The sequence below is a fragment of the Falco peregrinus genome, chromosome 11 (genome assembly GCF_023634155.1).
Source record: "Falco peregrinus isolate bFalPer1 chromosome 11, bFalPer1.pri, whole genome shotgun sequence".
NCBI classification, from domain to species: Eukaryota; Metazoa; Chordata; class Aves; order Falconiformes; family Falconidae; genus Falco; species Falco peregrinus.
Window position 1 is genome coordinate 7,339,117 of NC_073731.1, and position 19,144 is coordinate 7,358,260.

Below are 19,144 nucleotides of genomic sequence, written 5' to 3' on the forward strand. Positions count from 1 at the left end.
TGTCTTCAGCTGTCAGAAATGCCTATCAGAGCCCAAAGGAGGACATCACGGAAATCTTCAAAATTATGTGTGGCTTGGAAGAGTGGTCAGGGTTGGCTGTTCATTGTCTCTTCCACTACAATATTCTACAGGCCATCATATGAAGTTGGTAGAAGGTTTCCATCTAAATACAGGAGGCAGCTCTTCACACTGGAGGCTGGCAGACCCAAGGAACTCATTGCAAAGAAGTCTGCAGATCCTAAAACTTTACAGTCCATTGCATTCCAGGGGACACTGGTCACATACAGAGGACAGATCATCGACAGTTACTAGAAATACCAAAAAACTGTTTTCTGATTCAGGATATCATTATGCTGAAATTAGTTAGAAGCTGGGATGCTACTATATATACATGTTCGTCCTGCTTTCATTATTCCCCACTCATCAATACAAGACCACTGTCAGATGAAGTACTATGGGCAAAAGGGACCTTTTGTGTGGCACAGTGCATCTAATACTAGCTGTTTAGCATTATTTTCTGTAATTAGTTGTTTAGTATTAATTTATATTATTACTTATGTGCCTATGGCCATTACTGTGCAATCATTAATACCAGACCTGTGGACTAGCAAATTATTGTCCAAATTTGGCTTCAATCAGGAACGTGCACATACTCATATTTTCTGTAAAGTTGAGCAGTATTTGCTATAGAGGTAGCATATAAGGAAATAATAAAGCAGTAACATGGATGTTTTCAGTATTTCTGAGGACACTAAGATCAAAAAGACATTAAGGGAAGACACTTGTAAGAGATCAACACAAAGAGCAACAAGAGAGTTGCACATATGCTTGGGGCATGTCTTCTAAGAGCAGTAGCTTGGATGAATGTGGGAAAGTGGTTGTTTGCAGATGGTAGACAAAAGGCAAAAAATGCTGATATCATGGTCTCTTAGAGAGGAAAGACTTTTCAGTTCTGTGTGGTGCATGGGATGGAAGGATCTTGGCAGCAAAAATGTAGGCATAAGTAAGACCCTTCAGAAAATCTCAGAGAAGCTGGATATGTAGAATGAGGATCCTCTTGGTCAGAGGGACAGGCTGGGAGGAAAGATAGAGCTGTTCACCTAGAACGGTAAGAGTATTTTGAGCACATCTGAGAACACCAAGGGTAAACTTACCAAAGCCAGGGGGAAAGATGCTGCATAAACAATGTGAGATGTCAAGAGAGGATAGAGATCTGCACCTACCATATCTAACAAAACTGGCCATGGCTGTAATCTAAATTAAAACAGCTTTTGTCCAACAGCAGTCTCTCCTGCAGGTGAAGAAAAAGTAAATTTTTTTGTTTCTTTGGCTAGTTTATTATAAGCCAAGAAACCAATCAGGACATCACAATGCAGGCAATTTCATTTTCCAGGGATAAATACTGGGTCTGTCAATAGTTCTTAAATATTAAAGGATTTATGTAACTGGAAACCAGCTATTAAAGTAACGGGAGCATTTGGAACTTTAGGGTATTTCATGTAAACTACTTCCAAAATTTCTCTATGTTATGTTTTATTTATGTTTTGGTTGTATTTTATGTATTTTAATCTTCCTATCAGAAGTATTGTTTTCAGCTTAATAAAAATGCTGATTAATGGGTATCTAAATAAATTTGAAATAGTATGTATTCCTTCTATATAGTGAAAAGAATGACAACTTGAATGTAAAGTCCTTCTTTCCCATGCAAATCAATTTATTTAATGGCTGGAGTGAGAGTTGGCTACTATTGGAGGCAAGCTTACGAGCCTTTTGTCTGAGCCCATCGTGTCATTCTTATGTTTACAGTGAGCCTTTCCTAAGCAACGTAACCTAAAATTATTAAGGGAGAAACATGCAAATTATTATTTAACACTGTTTCCTGCTTGCTGATTGCAGGTGATAATAAAATCAGTAATGTTACACATTTTTAAAATAAAGCAGATTATCATGCCCTGAACACACTTCTAGGCTTAGCACCAGGGTAGTGGCGGGGCTGGTCACGTGAGCAGCTGGTAGTTCCAATGCTCTGTTTATCTAACTCACTATTATTCCTTATGGAGATTATATACGTGAGTAACAGGAGCAAATGTATCATTAGCACTGCTTAAGCCGCCCAGCAGGATTCCTGCCTTTTGAAATCCTTCTCCAGTGATTATGCCTTGGACCGAAAGACAAGACGGAGCCTGCACAGAAGGCTTGCAGGGGTGATTCATTGTGGAGGGCATGGTTAGGAGATCACCTTTGAGCGCCTGGCTTGCACTCAGCTGTAGGGCTTTTTGTTTGAAGACTTTTTAATACTTGATTGTGATCTGATTTCTAAAAAGCGGATCTGAAAACCTGTGCCAACATTAAAACTACAAAAGTAGTTCCATCTACTTCCTTCTATTAGGTTTTAAGGCCTAATATGAATTTCTAGCAGCATTTCAAGATGGTAAAAATAGTTATTCAGTCATTGGGTTTTTTATACCACTTCAATGCATTAATTAGGACCAGGGCTCATTTTAAACTCAGTTCTGTACAAGCACAGAAATAAATGGTCCATTTTCCAGTTAGGAGAAAAACATAAAGAACTAAACTTCCCATAACTTACAGTTTCCAAAGAGGAGCTTAAGGAGCAATAGAACCATGTTAATGAGAATTTGTGTGTGTGTGTGTGTGTGTGTGTATATATATATCTGTGTTTTGTCATCTTGGCTACTTTCTGATAAGGTATGGTATAAATTAGGAAACAGTTCACAAGAGGAATTTTCCTTCTTTGTCATCTCCTGCTAACATAATTCTCCTTTTCGCGCCTACCCTTGCATAAATAACTGGTCCAACTTATAATCAAAGAGTCAAGTTTGTTCCTGGTATTTCACCATTGCAAAAGTATGCCTTACAAAACATGATTAAGCTCTGGATAGTCCGTCTTCTGGCAGGTGGAATTGAAGGCATCAGGAGTACCTAAGGGTTGTGTAAACCTGTTCAAATGTCTCCAATATATGATGTTATTTATGTACATACAAATATTTAGATACTTAAGATACTGCCATCCAGGCTTTGTCATGAAGAGGCTGGACTTAAATTGTTACTTTTAGCTTGGTTTTTTATAAAGGAAAAAAAGGAAACAAAACAGGAAGATCTAAATTAAATTATAAGTTTTGTTAAAATGAACCTTTTCTTTTCTGAGAATCAGTAAATTACACAGGTACATTATTATATCTATGACACCTGCAGCATCTTTGTGGTATGAAAGCCCTGTTGACTAGTAAGAACATTAAGAAAGCTTGAGCACTTAATTTCTTTCAAATGCTTCCTCAAAACCCATTCTTTTGGGGCTCTTTTATGCACATGCAGTGTTAAATGAGCAACTACATAACATTCCTGTGTCCTTCCCTCCCTCTGTCTTGCCAGTATATATCATTCTACAAGTTTAGGCTTTGCTCTTGGAGTGGGCTCTGTATGGTAGTGGTGCTATCGGCATCATCCACTCTTGTAGAATGGTGTAAATAAAACATTTTCTGCATCTCTGTTTCTTCATCCTTCTAATAAAACCTCACTCAATCTTGCTTTTTTAAAAGTATGTAGGTGTTTCAGTAATGTTATTTTTCATCTCTGACAAATATCTTACCAGAGTGAGTTTGTGACCTTAAGTTTCAAATGTGGCAGGAAGGTTTAGGTATTTTATTCTGTTCCCCACCCTCCTAAGAATACCTCTGACAAACCATAATTTTCATACAGTAATGGTACTTATTCATCTTAGTAAGTCACATCAGTGATCCATAGGATTTCCAGTCGCTGTCCTTATGTGGAAGTAGCTTTTATGGGAATCTGTTATTTTTCTTTCGTTGACTTGTTGCTTATATCAGCTTACTTCTCCAGCTTTTGTTTAACTTGAAGGTATTTTCCTGTCTTCTTTGGGTCTTAGAATTCCAAACAAGAAATTCTATTACATACTGTTGCCAGTGTTGGCAGTTTAACTAGTACATGTCATTAGCACATAAGAACCTGAAAGACTGTATTGGGCAGACTAACCAGTGGCATAAACCACCTTGTCCAAGCTGAAAGTGTCAAAACTAAATAATGAACTGTATAGATCATGGGAAGTGCGTTTTCAGGCTTTATCTGTCTAGTAGAATGACAGTGACTTTCAACCCAAAAGCATGGTTAAAACTATGAAAGCCTGCCAAAGCACAGTGTATTTCATGTTCCCTGTCCCCAGAGTGCAGTGGCAAGTTAATGGAGGGAACTAGGTCATCAGATTTTGAAAAGGAGGGCATTTGCTTTGAAAAGTGTGGAAATTTGTGGAGGTGGTTAACATCGCAAAAGTCCATTTTTTATAAGATCTTCAATTTTACTCTCCATAACACCTGTACAATCCCAGAACACAGTAACACCTGCTGTTCAGCAGGGAGAAATAACAAGATATTTTAAGGGCGATGATAACCTGACTTGAGGCTGCTAAGGTTGTATTCAATGAAGACCAGTGTAATTCCTGCCTTTCTTATGTAGCTTGAGATGTTAGCAGCCTGTGCCAGTGGAAGTTCCTTTGGATCAAATTTGCATGTGTCTGGTAGTGCTGTTTTTACTTGTTGGGGTGGTTGCTGTAACCAGCTGAGAATGCTAGTAGATAACCTTCGTTCCAGCAGAGCATATTTGACCCCTTGTTTCCGCCACTGGTCCACTGGAGAGAAGTGATATAACTGGTGCAGTTTACATGGTGTCCAGGGACTGACCAATACCGGAGAAATCTTATGATATGGTTAAATAATTGCATAATTTATTCAATAAATTCCCCTTTTACTTTAAACCTGGGAAAATGCAAGCTGGTGTGCTTTATCAGCTCTATTCAATGTATATTGCTGTCACAAACCTCCCACTGTCAGTACTGATGTGTATTGTATTGCTTCTACCACACCTCACCTACCACATACATTATTGCCATTATAATTAAAGTAATTCAAAAGAAGGACTTATTTTGCAAATAGTTGTCATTCAGGTTTTAGTTTTGCAAACCAAACCCTCATTGATTCCAATTTGTATTCCAGGATTTGTAGGCAATAACAATACATAATATCATCTGCATTCTCTGCTAGGATTAGTAAGTAATAAGTAGGAATCAGTCAATTTCAGAATGTCTCATTCTTCACAGTCACAAAATCAATAAAAATAGGTCAAAAATGTGCTGTTCCTTTCTGGTTCATCTAATATATGCTTGACCAGAATAGTCTGTAGTGAGTCAGGCTTTTCTTGTTTGTAAATACAGAAAACATATGATGTAACCCCAAAAAGCAATTTAACTCCACCCCAGTAGTGTTGGATTTATCCCTGGAAGAGTCAGCAACAATTCTGTCATGCCTTAAGATGCCTGTCTTGCAAAGCACATACTACTTGTTTCTCATGCTTGCACAAACCTCCTCCTAATTCAAGCTGTGACCATAGTGTGGTTGACTTCAAGCTTCCATTTCAGACTTCGTCTTCTCTTTGTGTGCCAATAACCCTCAAGTGACAAAATAACATCTGCAGGGAACACTAGGGCAGGTGATTATGCTGGAACCTCCAGTTGTCAATGAGTGCTGCAACCAGGTTGAAACCTAACTAGGCCCAAAATGCAAAAAATACAGAACTAACCATGCAAATACACCCTGGGACTTACTGGGCTTACAAGTTAAGATGTAGATTCTCACACACATCTTTAGTGAGCAGCTCAACTATGAAACACTGTGTGGTTTTGTATGGCTAAAGGAGTTTGGCTACTAAGCAGTGGCTGTGTGCAAAGCCAGCACGTATCCTTGTATATCTTGGGATCTACAAATTCAAAAAGTAGAAATCCTCAAAAAACTTTATGCTGAGTCAGCTCACGTCTAATGGAGGTTCTGCAGAGCCAAATTTTCTGCATCATGTTACCTAACTTATCAGAGCACAAAGCCAGAGACAACCCAGATCAATGTACACCCAATGTGATACTAGTGCAGAGGTGCTCTTGACGCTCTGCCAGAGTTGGCTCAGGTCTAGCAGAGCCCAGGCAGGCTCTGTGCAAAATCATGGCGCCACTGTTCTTTGTTGTCCATGTAATACAGGTTTTTCCAGAAGCCACATGATCCTTGCTCCTTATCTCCCTGGGTATGGGAGAGTTACCTGCCTGCATGATATTTTTCACATTCTGTTTCCAAGTGAATGCCAGTCTTACTTTGGATATTTAACAAGAAAAAATAACAAAAACACTACCTCACTGTAACAAGCTGAGTTAGTGCTGTTGCTGAAACTGTAATGCTGCCATTCTTATTTGGTTGGGTTTTTTTTATGAGCTTTCCTCCATGGTGAAGGTAAGATTATCTTTGTGACTCACCATTCTTGTCAAGACACTCTAGCCAAACTTCTGCTTTCCTCCATTCTTCTGCCCGTGGTCCATCACAGTGAACACAGATTTCCTATTTCCATCAGCTGTAATTCACTTTCCTTATATTATTGTGAGATCAATTTAGGCAGTGCAAGTGAGGTGAGATATTCACTTCCCTAATTTTTTCTTCTGTTCCCTGCTTACAGCCTTATTCATAGGGGAAATGCTCTGTCAGAATCCACAGGCCACTTTCTTTTTTTCCCTACAGATCGTCCTGTAAGAGTTCCTTCTGCCTTGGTACCTGCAATGCACAGCCAGGCAATCAAAGACTAGAGAGCTGGCAAGTTGAGATGATTCATTACTGTTCAAAGTTACTTGTTATCTGAATCTCTTAACACCACTCTTTCATTTGTTGCCTTTTTTATTTTGTCACCCTTCATTGTGAGTTGGGTGGGAAAGATACAGTTTTTGTTGGATAGCTGGAACACCTCATTTGTTTGGAGACTGCAGGCACTAATATTAGATCAGTAACGTGTGATAAAGAAGGCTCTCCAGTGTTGCCTTATCATTTATGTTTGACTGTTGAGAGGGAGGAAAAAGGAGAATTATCATCAGTTATGGAGAGTGGTGTGGCTTTCACCTTCTAAAACAGAAAAAGATGAAGAACACTTTTGGTTTTCTGTCCATACAAAATCATAATTAAGGATTTTGTACACATACCTAGGCACTCAAGAAAAAAATGGAAGAATTTTGTTGTCATTTGTTTTTATTTTCACATCCAGAGAGAACTCAAAGAATGCCCAAGATGTTTGTCCCACGTTTCCTATGAAAAGGAGGTGTTGCAGGGGGAGGAAATGGCAAAAAATTACTCTTCAGAATAAACTATGTCAAAGTTGTTGTTATGGGAAAAGGAAAGTTCTTCCCAAAGCAACTGTTTTGCTGCCTTAATAGCACTTGTATTTGTTAGCATTAGTTATAGTTAGTTTGCATCCTTGCTTTTTCTTGCTTTATCCCACATGCAGAAGATATAAATGGAAAACCTTCATTAGAACTTAATGTCATATAGCTTAATGACACATTTCTGGCCTGTTCCTTTTGTATGTTTTATGTCCTTAGAATAAATAATTTCCACAGTTTAATGAGATTTAAGATTCCCTGTGCTTATTTCTGCAGGCACCCTAGACAAACATATAGAACTAGAGAAACTTGTGGCCAATTTCCTTGGTGTGGAAGATGCTATGGTGTTTGGTATGGGCTTTGCAACTAACTCGATGAATATTCCAGCCCTTGTTGGAAAGGTGAGTACTTCCTTAAGGAATATACAGAACAATCATTTGTTAACTGTTTTAAGAACTCTTCCAGTATTCTGGGCATGTGTTAAGTGCAAAGGCTTGATTAAGGAACAAAGCTAGATACCAGGAATGCATGAGTCATAAGGCTGATGACGTTATGACCTTCACTATATGCTCCTTCATCATTTTTTCTAGCTCTGGGTGTTGCTTTCACACATACCTAGCGTCTGTTTAAGGATCAGCAATATGGTTGTTTAGCTTCTCTTAACAAAGTTGCTTCTCCTTAAAAAGTAAGCAAATGTTGCATCCCATGTCTCAGGTGTTGTGGGATGAAGTATTCAGGCTACTTGCAGAGATATTGTCCAGTTGCCTGTGATGAAAGGTGATGATTAAAATATTTTTTTACAACACTTTCAGAATAAAGAAAGCACAGTGTTTAGCATTCCTGATGAACAGATCTCCAGCCAGCCCTGCAAAGAAAGCAGGCAGCAAATGCAAGTCTAAAGTTGTGACCGTGTGACCAAAAGTTGGGGTTTTATTTAGTGTTGAAGGGACTTCATCTCCAATTTGAGGTACCTAACACAAAGGCCTAAAAATTCGTCATCCTGTCAGTCACAGCTCCTGACATAACAAGCAGATAAACTGTGCCGTTAGCTGGGAAAGTGCATAGCTCCTCTTTAGTTCATGCAAGTGTGAAACAGAAGTGTGTCATGCAAGTGGGAGACAGTATTTTCTTCTTGATGGAAACAGAAAGAGCTCACTGTGTGGTGTGTAATTAAGATTTCTTCTGAAGTACCGGCATAGGGGTGCAGCTACTTCTTTACTCACTATTGAGGATGAATCCAGCTTTTGCAAGAAATTTCTAAAATACTACATGTGTACAAGGGTTGGGCAGGGACAATTGCTTCAGCTGCCCAGAACATGAACTTCAGTCTGCAATGGTGCTGGAGAAGTTGTCCAACAATTTCATAAGGAATAGATACAGAGAATTAATAAAGATAAATTTATGAAATTGCAGACATACATAACAGCATAAAATGCTTGTCCCTTGCTTACCTACAAAATAATTTCCCCCCACTTAGCTGGCCTTATGTGGAGACTTAGGCCTCTGTCAGAGGTGGGATATTTAGGTATAAGTGCCACAGATAAAGATATTACTATATACATTATAACTATAACAATTTAGTATATATTATATATATATATTACAGATATTATATAATTGCCCTATGTTGAGGAGATTAATTTATTCCTAAATTTTCCTCTATAATTAAGCCTAGCAGCTACATTTCCTTGTCAAGATGCACATACTCTTGCAGTATGTTAGTTCTGCATACCAGATTTTAGGCAGGTTTGTGTATCTCTCATAGGTATAATCTGTGTTTCCAAAATAAAAAATTACTTAATGTTGTGTTGCCCTTTGAGTAATGAAACCACAGCCAAGATGTGTAATTGTGTAATAGAAAGCAGAGCTAAATTAGGGTTCCAGTGTGAATTTCTACCATGAAACCTGGCTCCTGTCAATATAATATACAAATTTATTTATTCTGCTTTTCTATTTTAGTTTCCAAAAACAAAATGAATTTTCAACAGAGTTAATTGATGAAAAATTATACTACAGGTGAACTGTATATGCATTTACCAGAGAACAACTCTGTCTGGTGCCTAGGCCCCACCTCACATTTTAATAGAGGTGGGATTTATGAGACACTGATCTGTTCAGCACTTTGGGTTGCAGAAACAAGATCAGATGTCATTCCAGCCTCCTTCCACTATTGTCATGCGGTCTTTATAAATGGAGTGGTGAATAAATGGAGTGGTGACTGCATTTTCCCTGCAACACAAATAGACTGTAGAAAGATGGTAGAGGAAGCAACATCACTTGGTTTTACTTTAAAGCAGTCAATCTTTACTAGTGTTATTCACTACTTTCCAGTTACAGGAAATATTTGGCTCTTTTGCACCACCTGGGAATGTCTGAGAATCTGATACCCCACTTTCTGCCTGCCTTTGCAGTGAGTCCTTGGCACATTCAGAAAAGTGGCAGAAAATCCAGTTCATGCGTAATACCTACAGCTTCATTGGTGCAATGCTATATCATAGACACACATGTATGCTGGCACACACATGCACATGTCAACAGCCTCCCAACTCATGCAGATGCTTATTGTACTCCTTCTCCACAGGGCTGCCTCATTTTAAGTGATGAGTTGAACCACACTTCTCTCGTTCTTGGTGCGAGGCTTTCAGGTGCTACTATTAGAATCTTCAAGCATAATAGTGAGTATTGAAGTTGGAAATATTTAGAGACAGAGTTGTTCACACCTCAAAGGCAAGAATGCTTCCTTTCAATGCTTGCTTTGCTGTCAATCCCAGATAATACTTTTGTCCAGATAGAAGGATTAACTATTAAACATTATGAGTGATTTTTGTTGGGGAAAAATTAATAGTGTAATACTGTAATTGCTATTGCACATGATTTGGGTCATCAGGTTGGATCTTAATTTCCAAATCCAGAGTCTTAATTTCATTGCTGTCTTTTTGACAGGCTGAATGACGGTGTGCTGTGATAAAGTTTTTATTGTTATTGTCACTATAGCCAAAATAGTACAAACATACTTATGGAAACATACTCCGTATTTCCTGCCTGTTTCTAGCAGGTTTAATGCAACCAGAGTTACATTAATGTGGCATTACTTTAAAACAGTTACCTCAAATTCCTAGGGGACTATACCAAAGATGCAGATCGTTATATCAAAAGCATCATCCCCAGTATTTTTTGAAGTATAATTTTAGTGTAGAAATCACACATTAACTTTGCAATCATATAACTATCTTCTAAAATACTTCTAAAATGCTTTTTAGCTTCTCTTTAGCTAATGCTGCTGTGGTTACTGTCAGAGACATTGTGACTGGCTTTGATGACAAGAGCTTGTTCTTTTCCCTTATTCCCCATTGCAGTTCCCTTTTCCATCCCCATTGCTGCCACCAGGCAGTGATTGCCACACAAGTTATGAAGCTAGAGAAATGGTAAGGAATGAGAAAAGAGGTCTGATCACTTCTGTTAATAGCTAATACAGTCCCTTCTCTTTATTAAGTGTTCTGTTCAGCCCTGAGGTGAGCAAAAATGATTTATGCATATGCTGTAAAAGGCCCAAGGATCTGTTGGAATGAAAAGCACACTATAATTATAATATAAGGTGTTGTTATAATTAATATCTATTCATAATTTGGGCAAGAAGCAATTTCTGAAGATCATAGAAGAATTAAAGTTCATCTGAACCTGAATATTTTTACAGAAGTAATTATTCATAGATTAGACTGTAGTGTAGCCCAGTTTGATTCACTTCCGCAAATCTGGATATGCTTATCATGGTTGCTACACCAGGCTTTTCTCAACGCTTCCTTAGTTTGTTCAGTGCCTTATCCCATTCAAACTTAGGTTTGCATCACATCTTGCAGGATGACCTCTCGCTACCCAAATTCAAGTTTTCTCAGCTTCTCCACCCATCTACGCTGTGTGCAGCCCAGCTGGCTTGTGTTGCTTCCCATAGCATTTCAAACATTCCACTTTGAGGAGTGTATTAGTCTCAACTGCTAGGGAAGCAGTGAAGACATCACTGGGAGCTTCATTCTCTCTCTAAGGAAATCAGTCTCTAACCACCTCCCAATATTTCATTCTGCTCCCAAGCACCTGATACCTAACCAGCCTTTGCTTGCACTCACGATAAATTAAAGCTGATGTTCTTCCAAATAATGTGTGAACCTAAAAATAATAGTGGCCTGTCCCAAAAGCACTAAAGCAGCACCTGAAAACTTAGACAGTCCCTTCAAGGGTTTTAGCAAATATCAGTAGAAGCCTATTCAGACTGCTTTGAAAAACTCATTGCCTTCTAGATTAGAGATCTGATTTGACAAAGTCAGTCTTGTATACTGTTTCTGAGACATCATCCTAACTTATTTTCAAAATGAAACTGGGAGCTTATGCAAGTGCTGTTTGGAATCTAAATGCCAGCTTTTGTCATCACAATCTTACAAAATTACAAAAAGGCCTTGAGTTTTAACCTAAGTTGCATTTAGAGAGCATTTCATGGGAAGAAACTTCACATGTTCATGTTCTCTCTCTTAGCCTACTATCTCTCAGTACCTTTGTTCCATGTTTAGAAAGTTATTTCTTTTAAATATTTCCTTCATCATACCTGTAAGTTACACATCACCAACAGCTTTTAAAATCACATGTGCAGAAATGTATGGATATGCTTCTTGCTTTGGAGAAAATAGGATGTGTATGCGGGGAGGACAGCAATGAAAAGCATAATCCAGCAGAACTGCCTCTGTAACTTGCATACTTTCACCCAAAATGAATTAGACAGCCTTGTTCTATATGGATTTGCCAGGGAGATGTGTGATAAAGACAGTACAGCAAATTAATTAAGGGCGCATAACCAAAACTTCCACCTTGTGTTGGGAAGGTTCTTTTCAGCAAGGCAGGTGCTTGTTTGTTTTGTTAGATCAGAGCTGTGTGGCTTATGCTTCCAGATTATCTTTCTTGCTAATATGTGGATATATAGCATATATACAGACATGCACACTCTTGCCTGAATTGTCAGAGTATGTTTGTGCTGTTATTGTCATGCTTATGAACAGGGGAATTAAGCCATTATCCATGTCATACTGCTTGATGTAAAAGAAAGATTCCTTATGCTGTATTGGCCCTGTGGATGAATAGAAAACTTTGCCCCTTGAGTTACCACTTGAAGATCTTTAAAGATCATTAATTTCAGCATCAGGTAGTAATGTGTTTCATCTTACTTTTGAAAATCCTCTGTATTCTAGTCAAAAAAGGTAATACCCTCCACCTCTTCTTTCCAAGGTCAGGGGATTGATGTATGTCATTTCATAGAAGGAAATCAATGACCCTTTAAAGATCCTGGCCCTGGGCACCAATCGGATTAGGGCTTAATGTGCATTTCATTCTTACTTGTATGTACAAAGCCAAGTTGTGTGCTGGCGTGAGTTGGCCGATCTCCTTTGGAGCTCTGCCAACTTACACACATATACTGTTTGACCAAGTATTGCCCTATAGTAAAGAAAATGGAAGAGATGCCAGGCGGCACCACCACTAGTGCCTGAGACACGCTTTTTGTGCAGGAGAATCAAAATAAATTCAAATCAGGCAGTAGATTTCAAAGTTAGCTTCTTGCTATTACAATGCAGCTTGAGAAAGCAGACTTTTTTCCATGTTCCTTGTTGCTTACATCAGCCTCTTTTAAAATGCTGTGATAAATGCCCTGTTAAAACTGCCTAGAACATATTTACTTCAGCTCCAGCTTCCTTGGTTGCACATGTGTAGAAGAGACACTGGGAGACAGGTGAGGTGTGAATGTTTGCAGTTACTATAAATGGCTATCAAAATGAGGAGGAATAACCAAGTAACAATTTAGTGAAGTAGTGATATATTTTCTCAACCAGCTACTTCCGGAATGTTATACTAAAAACATACACAGGTGTGTGCTAGTAACCTCTCTTTCTAACAAGATTGGCGTTGTAAATCTCTCCCTGCTCTCTTTTTCCCACCTGTTATGGAAAAAGTATTTTTACAAGAAAAAAAAAATGCAGGAAACTTTGTCCTATGAGAAAAATATTTCACAGAAAACAAATTAAACCCAGATATTTAAAACTTGCTACTGAAGCACATTCATCTTTCAAAGGCTATGCTGTACCTAATTTTGTAGAACTCATTTCATTTCAGAGCATATAATCTGTAATACTGGATCTATTTCTCATTGCTCAAAAGCAAATGATTATTTTTATTTCATTAGTAAGCTAACAAGTAATCTCTGCTTATTACCTTTATTATGTATAATACTTATTCTTACAAAAGTTAACAAAATTCTAATTCTATAAGTGGGTATCTGTTCTAGGCATTACAGTTTTCACAAAATCTGAACAGCTTTTCTAGAAGAGACAAAATTATTAGCCCTCTAATGCTTCTCCTAAGTAAAATAAAAGGCATCTGGGTGTTTCTTTTTTTTAACAAAAATATTGCACAGGTGCATGAGAAAGTCTTCAAGCCTTAAGGTGAGTAACAGAACAAAAATGTGCTGTGGACCTATAAGTCCATTTTTATTTGGACTTAGGAATGTGCCCTACATCCTGCCTGCCAGTGAACAATTCATTCCTTGTGATCAGATAGGAATTTACAGGTCTGGGCTGAGAGAATGCACAGGCACACACCTACAGATGATCTATGTGAGAGAAATTTAGGAGAATATTTCAGCCCTATAACTAAAAACTACTGAACAGGGAATTCCCTTCCTGTGGGCTTTCATTTCCTAGTCTCCCCCCTGCCAAGGTCACACCAGTATGCCACAGGGTATTTGGCCTGTACTGGACTTTTTCTGTTTCAGGTAATTGTGAGTTTTTGTGGATGTTAGCAGCAAAGCTCAGCTCCCTGGAGCCCCTGCTCTGAGGAATGGGTGGAGGGGGATTTTTAATTGGTGGGGTTTCATTTTATTTTAAGACCTGAGCAGTCCTAAATTTATGTAGTAGTGATTTTAGGGCTAGAATTGTTCTGACCTGCACCCATAAAGCATCTGCCTTTTGTCTCCCTTGCTGTAGTGTGGGCACCATTCAAGTCACCATTTCCCAGGCAGTGTTTCATTTAGGACACTAGAAAAAGGCTGCATTTCTACACTTGCACCTTCCAACAACTAGTATGCAGTGGGAGGAAGGTGGGAGGCTCTTTGGCAGTAGTAGCCCGGTCTTGGTTAGTTTTATGTCAGAAGGTGTCTGATATTACCCTCACCAGGCCTGGACTCCAGGGAGCCTCTCCCACCCTCCCCAAGGGACTGGAATGGGCGTCCCTTAGCTATATGGGTGCTACACTTTTGGATTTTTTTATTTCCTGGTCCCAGGAGAAACTATTTCTATTTCTAAGACAATCTTTCATTAATGTCATATATTTAAAAGCTCTTTTTCAGAACCTCTAATCTTGATCTTGGTTAAATATTAGCCAAAATCCTTTGACCCATCCAATAAAACTTGAAAAAGCAAAACCAAATAGCTAGCCATTAATTGGTTTGTGATTTTATCAAGGATTTTGTGTCACAGCAATTACAGGTTTTATACTGGTATCAGGCGCAGCAGTTCTGGGTCTTGTACTGGTGTCAGGTGAAAGAATGTCTTTGTTCATTCAGTGGACAGATGAGTGTGCCACTGACTAACTACACCCAAGTGAATTCTGTTCCTATCAGCCTGTATAAGAAGGTGCTGTACAAGGCTTAGGATTTGTTTATTCTTTCTAATTCTACTATATTTCTCCCATATAACATCAAGCAAATCAATTGCAGTCACATTTTCAGGTTTAGATTTGCAATTGTGTGAGCAGTGTGTGGGAATGTCCTGACTACACACAGAAATCAGGCCATGTGGAAAAAAAAAAATCATCTAATTCTCTTCATTGCAAGGACACTTCAACATGGAATCAGAACAAATGCTACCAGGAAGGCGGGCAATTGCAAGGCACAACCAAGCACCTTGGTTAGGTGAAAACCTGGCCTCTAATCTGGCGCTTGAATCTACATCTGAAATGGGAATCACAGCAGTACATTCCTAGCTCCTCCTTACTCACCTTTCCAGTGTGTCGTGGAAGTAGTACGGGTTTTTTTAAGTTCTCACAAATCAGGTGGTTGATGACAGAAGTGTGTCATGCAGGTATGAGCTGTTCAGGTTTCCATACAAAATATAGTTTCCTGCTTGGACAACAGTTGTGAATTTATGTTAATCCAACTCTGACATTTCTGAGTCTACTCACTCAGATTAATGTTTTGGAGTTCAGATATGTGTGCCACGAGGACACCTTAAAGCAAAAACACAGCAACACAGGAGGAAAACACAGGAGGAGTTGTAATTAACAGTGAAAGAACTTTTAGGCAGCAGAATGTCCTCATCTTTCAGTGCAAATATATTATCTAGCAAAAAAGAAGGAAAGGAGAGAAAAAAGAAGTGGAAAACTATAAGTGCATGCCTTTAAGTGAACAAGCAAACAAAACAGGGGGGAAACAAAAGAGATAAATAAGCAGGTAAAAACTAGTGAAAAACCTTGTCAGTCAAAAAAACCAAAGAGCTTGCAGTGGCTTGGTACAAGACAGTTTCTTAATATTTATTTTTTTCCCCAAAGGTGTATGTGGCCCTTGAACTTCAGAAGGGAGGGCAGTGTTAAGCTACTACAGAGCAGGATGAGAGGCACGTTACCCACTTGGGTTTTGTCCTCCTTCAAGCCTCTGGCCACTCTCAGAGACAAGATTACTGCACCAGATAGGTGGACCACAGCCTAATCCAGTTTGGCTTGTATTTCCCTGTGACACATACAGACGCTGCCACAGAGAGGAGACTGGTATATCCTGCTCCTAGTATGCTGTGTCTGCATTTGCCCTCTCTGATTTGAGAAAGCCATGTCTGATTGCCAAGTGTGAATAGGAAGCTTTCCTGAGCCAGTGCCCTTTAACTTTCCCAGAGATATATATTCACTGAGGGGCAGGGAGGGGAGTCTCAGACTGTTACTGTGGCTGCAGTAATCACCACTCCCACCACCCTATTCCAAACAAAGATATTCAAAGCTGTGATTTCAGGGAAATGGATCTAAAAATGTTTTTGCTGTTCAGCGCTGTGCCAGCACTCAGGGACTTTTCAAAGGCTAATTTTCACTAGAACGAAAACCACCTTCTACTGTCATACAGCTACTGTTTACATCAACAAAACCCTTGTGGTGGTTTCCCTTCGTTGCTTTAGGGATCAAGAGGGGACAGCATTGGAACTAACCACTGAAGTCACTCGAGAAAGGACAGTGACCAGGAAAAGGTACCAGCAGGGGGAAAGCAAGAGAGGAGGAGGCAGGTGCTGCAGCAGATGCACTGTAGCAGGGGAGAGGTGGTTGCATGGGAGGCTGAGAAGGGCCAGGTAGCCACAGAGTCTGCATGAATCTGCATAAGAGGAGAAACTGAAAACGACAGTGGCAAACACAAGGCAAAGGAAAGAAGAATGTGATAAGGGTAGTAGTAGCCTGTTATTTTAATTAAAAAGGCTTTAGCTCACATCACACAGGAGATTTCCAGTCCATGCAGAGGAATGGTGATGACATCGCCAGCATTGCAGTGTAAGGATGAGGGGTGGAGACGCTGTGTCTCCCTGCAAGGAGGCAGTGAGTGTGCCTGGGAGAGGGCAGGTGCCCCTCCAGGAGTCTGGAGTCCCACCTGCACTGGAGGCAACATGACACACGGCTGCCTGCCCAGGTCCAGGCTTGCTTACACCCACTGGCAGTTTGTGGTGTTGGTATTTCTGTTGAAGTAATTTTGAAGGATCCCAAACAAGGATTATGCAAGTCTGTATTAAATTCTAAAAACCCTAAGAGATTCCTTGTCCCTGCTTAGGAAACTTTACCCTCCACATCTAGACAATATGCCATAGGGAGAAGGTGGGAAGTAAGGCAAGGATACATTTGGTTGTGCTTTGACTAATTAATCAAGTGAAATTCTTACCACCTCCTGGGCTGGTGCACAGTTGTTAGCCATTACCACTGAAAAGCCTGGGCTTGTGATGGTCAAACAAGAAGGACAGTTATTTTCCCCATAACTGGTTATTCAAGATGGACTTGTGCAACTCATCATCTCAATGTTCCAGTGTTTCACAGTGTAACTCTATTTAATGGGCAAATAATTTGATATCTGAAAGTCACTTGGAGTTGCACTGTTATTTTTCCTGAGGTTCAGTATATCCCACTTTCTGGAAAGTCTGAGCACGAGCACAGAGAGAGCACTGCATCTTCACTTGGAATAACAGAAACAGCCTTTTGGGGGGAAGATTAAAGGTAACAGATTTTCTCTTCCTCCCAATTTCCCCTTTCCAGATAAGGCACTACAAGCATAGAGTAAAAAGGTCAGTAAAATTCATTTGCACCTAAACAAATCATGCATTGACAGTTACAGGCCTAAGAAATGGTCACACGTAAATTTTTCAGAATGAGACGGCAAAATCAAAGTGAGATAACCCTGATCTTGCAAACAAACAAGTCCTTAGCCTGTACTCCAGCAGGGCTATGTCACGTGTAAAGTCAGGCAAGCTCATCCCTCAGAGCAGTTCTTCCCTATCTGCGGTCTCATGTCCCACACTAGTTTGGACAGGGGAGCTCCTCACATCCATGGATTTTTTCAGCAGCTCTATTAAACAGTTGTATGCATTTCACTTCTCTCTATCCTATCCTCTTTCTCTGTTTCACGTGGAAGTACATTGAAACACCTGAATCTTCAAAGCTATGCTTTTAGTTCAGAGGGCTGGGCGAACCGACTTTCTTGAAGGCTGGATATGATCTGGACTGACGTGTAGACAGAGGGTTTCAAAGGTCCCAAAAGAATGTGGATGACAATGACATCAGTAGAGAAAAAAATCAGTGGAAAAAAGGGGGACACAAAAATTTTGCTTTTGAGTGTCTGAGTGAGCTTTCTGTCATCCTGGACTGTCCTTTACTGCTCAGAACTCAGAAGGATTTCTGAACGTTATCTACTCAAAACAAAAGAGAAGGTGAGCAGCTCTTTTCCATGAAATATTTACATGCTGCAAATGGTCAGCTGGCTAATGAATTCCCCTTTTAAAGCACCAAGGAACTTTTATTTCTTTGATTGCCATCTAGTGGAAACTGTGCTGTCTGCATTGCATTATTCATAATGCATTTCCATCTCGGAGTTCCTTGAGCTGTGCAAATGATTGCACCATTGAAATAAGGGGCAACTTATCGTGCATGTTTTGTGCTTTGGAAATTATAGCAAGGTCTTGTTAGGTCAAGAGATTACGCATTAAGGTGCAGAGTGGCAGAGGTGTTTCTGAGAAATTTATCTTTTACCGACATCAGTAAAAGGTACGAGCAAGAGGTGAGGTATCAGGATGGAAGGGTTCAGGTCATAACCCAGCCATCCCTCAGGTCATGGGTTATTCGTGATGGACATTCATATGCAAATGGACGGGTTCCACTCAGGCAGAAACCAAACTATACATCAGTATAAATATATTTAAGGTGTATTTTCTTCACTTGGACAATTGGATTTTACAGATTAGCTTTGTACTATTTTCAAAGGTTCTAATAACTACGTTAAAATGTGTTGCTGAAACAGTGTGGTTATATTGTGAAAAAATGCCACTGATTTTCCCAACCCACAGTTTGAGTTAATCTGTGGGGTTCCTTGGGGCATTACAAGTCTCTGTAAGATGTTCTTTGAAACATTTTGAAATGTCAATCTAGATTCCTGAAAAGTACCAGAATAATTCGGTTTGGAGCGTTCACTCACGTAGAAACCCAGAATGCTGGTTAGATTTCAGCTCTGCCTTGAGAGTCACTTTAGTCTGACCCTTGTTCCTGTCATATTTTTTCTTACTTCTTCTATTCTTCCATGTTTTTCAAAACTTTGGTGACTTTCCTTCTAGAATTTTGTTAGGTTACCCACACTCAGCCCTTGAGAAAGAAGCTAAATTTCTAGCATTG

The 19,144-nt window shown here is 39.5% G+C and overlaps 1 protein-coding gene across 1 annotated transcript in view; it reads left to right on the forward strand.

The window, feature by feature from the left end:
- Window positions 1-19,144, forward strand: part of SPTLC3 (serine palmitoyltransferase long chain base subunit 3) — an 86,853-nt gene that overhangs the window by 40,105 nt on the left and 27,604 nt on the right. Inside the window, exons 5-6 of the mRNA XM_005238601.3 lie at window positions 7,493-7,617; window positions 9,798-9,891. Coding sequence (XP_005238658.2) covers window positions 7,493-7,617; window positions 9,798-9,891 — 219 coding nt within the window. The remainder of the gene's footprint in view (window positions 1-7,492; window positions 7,618-9,797; window positions 9,892-19,144) is intronic.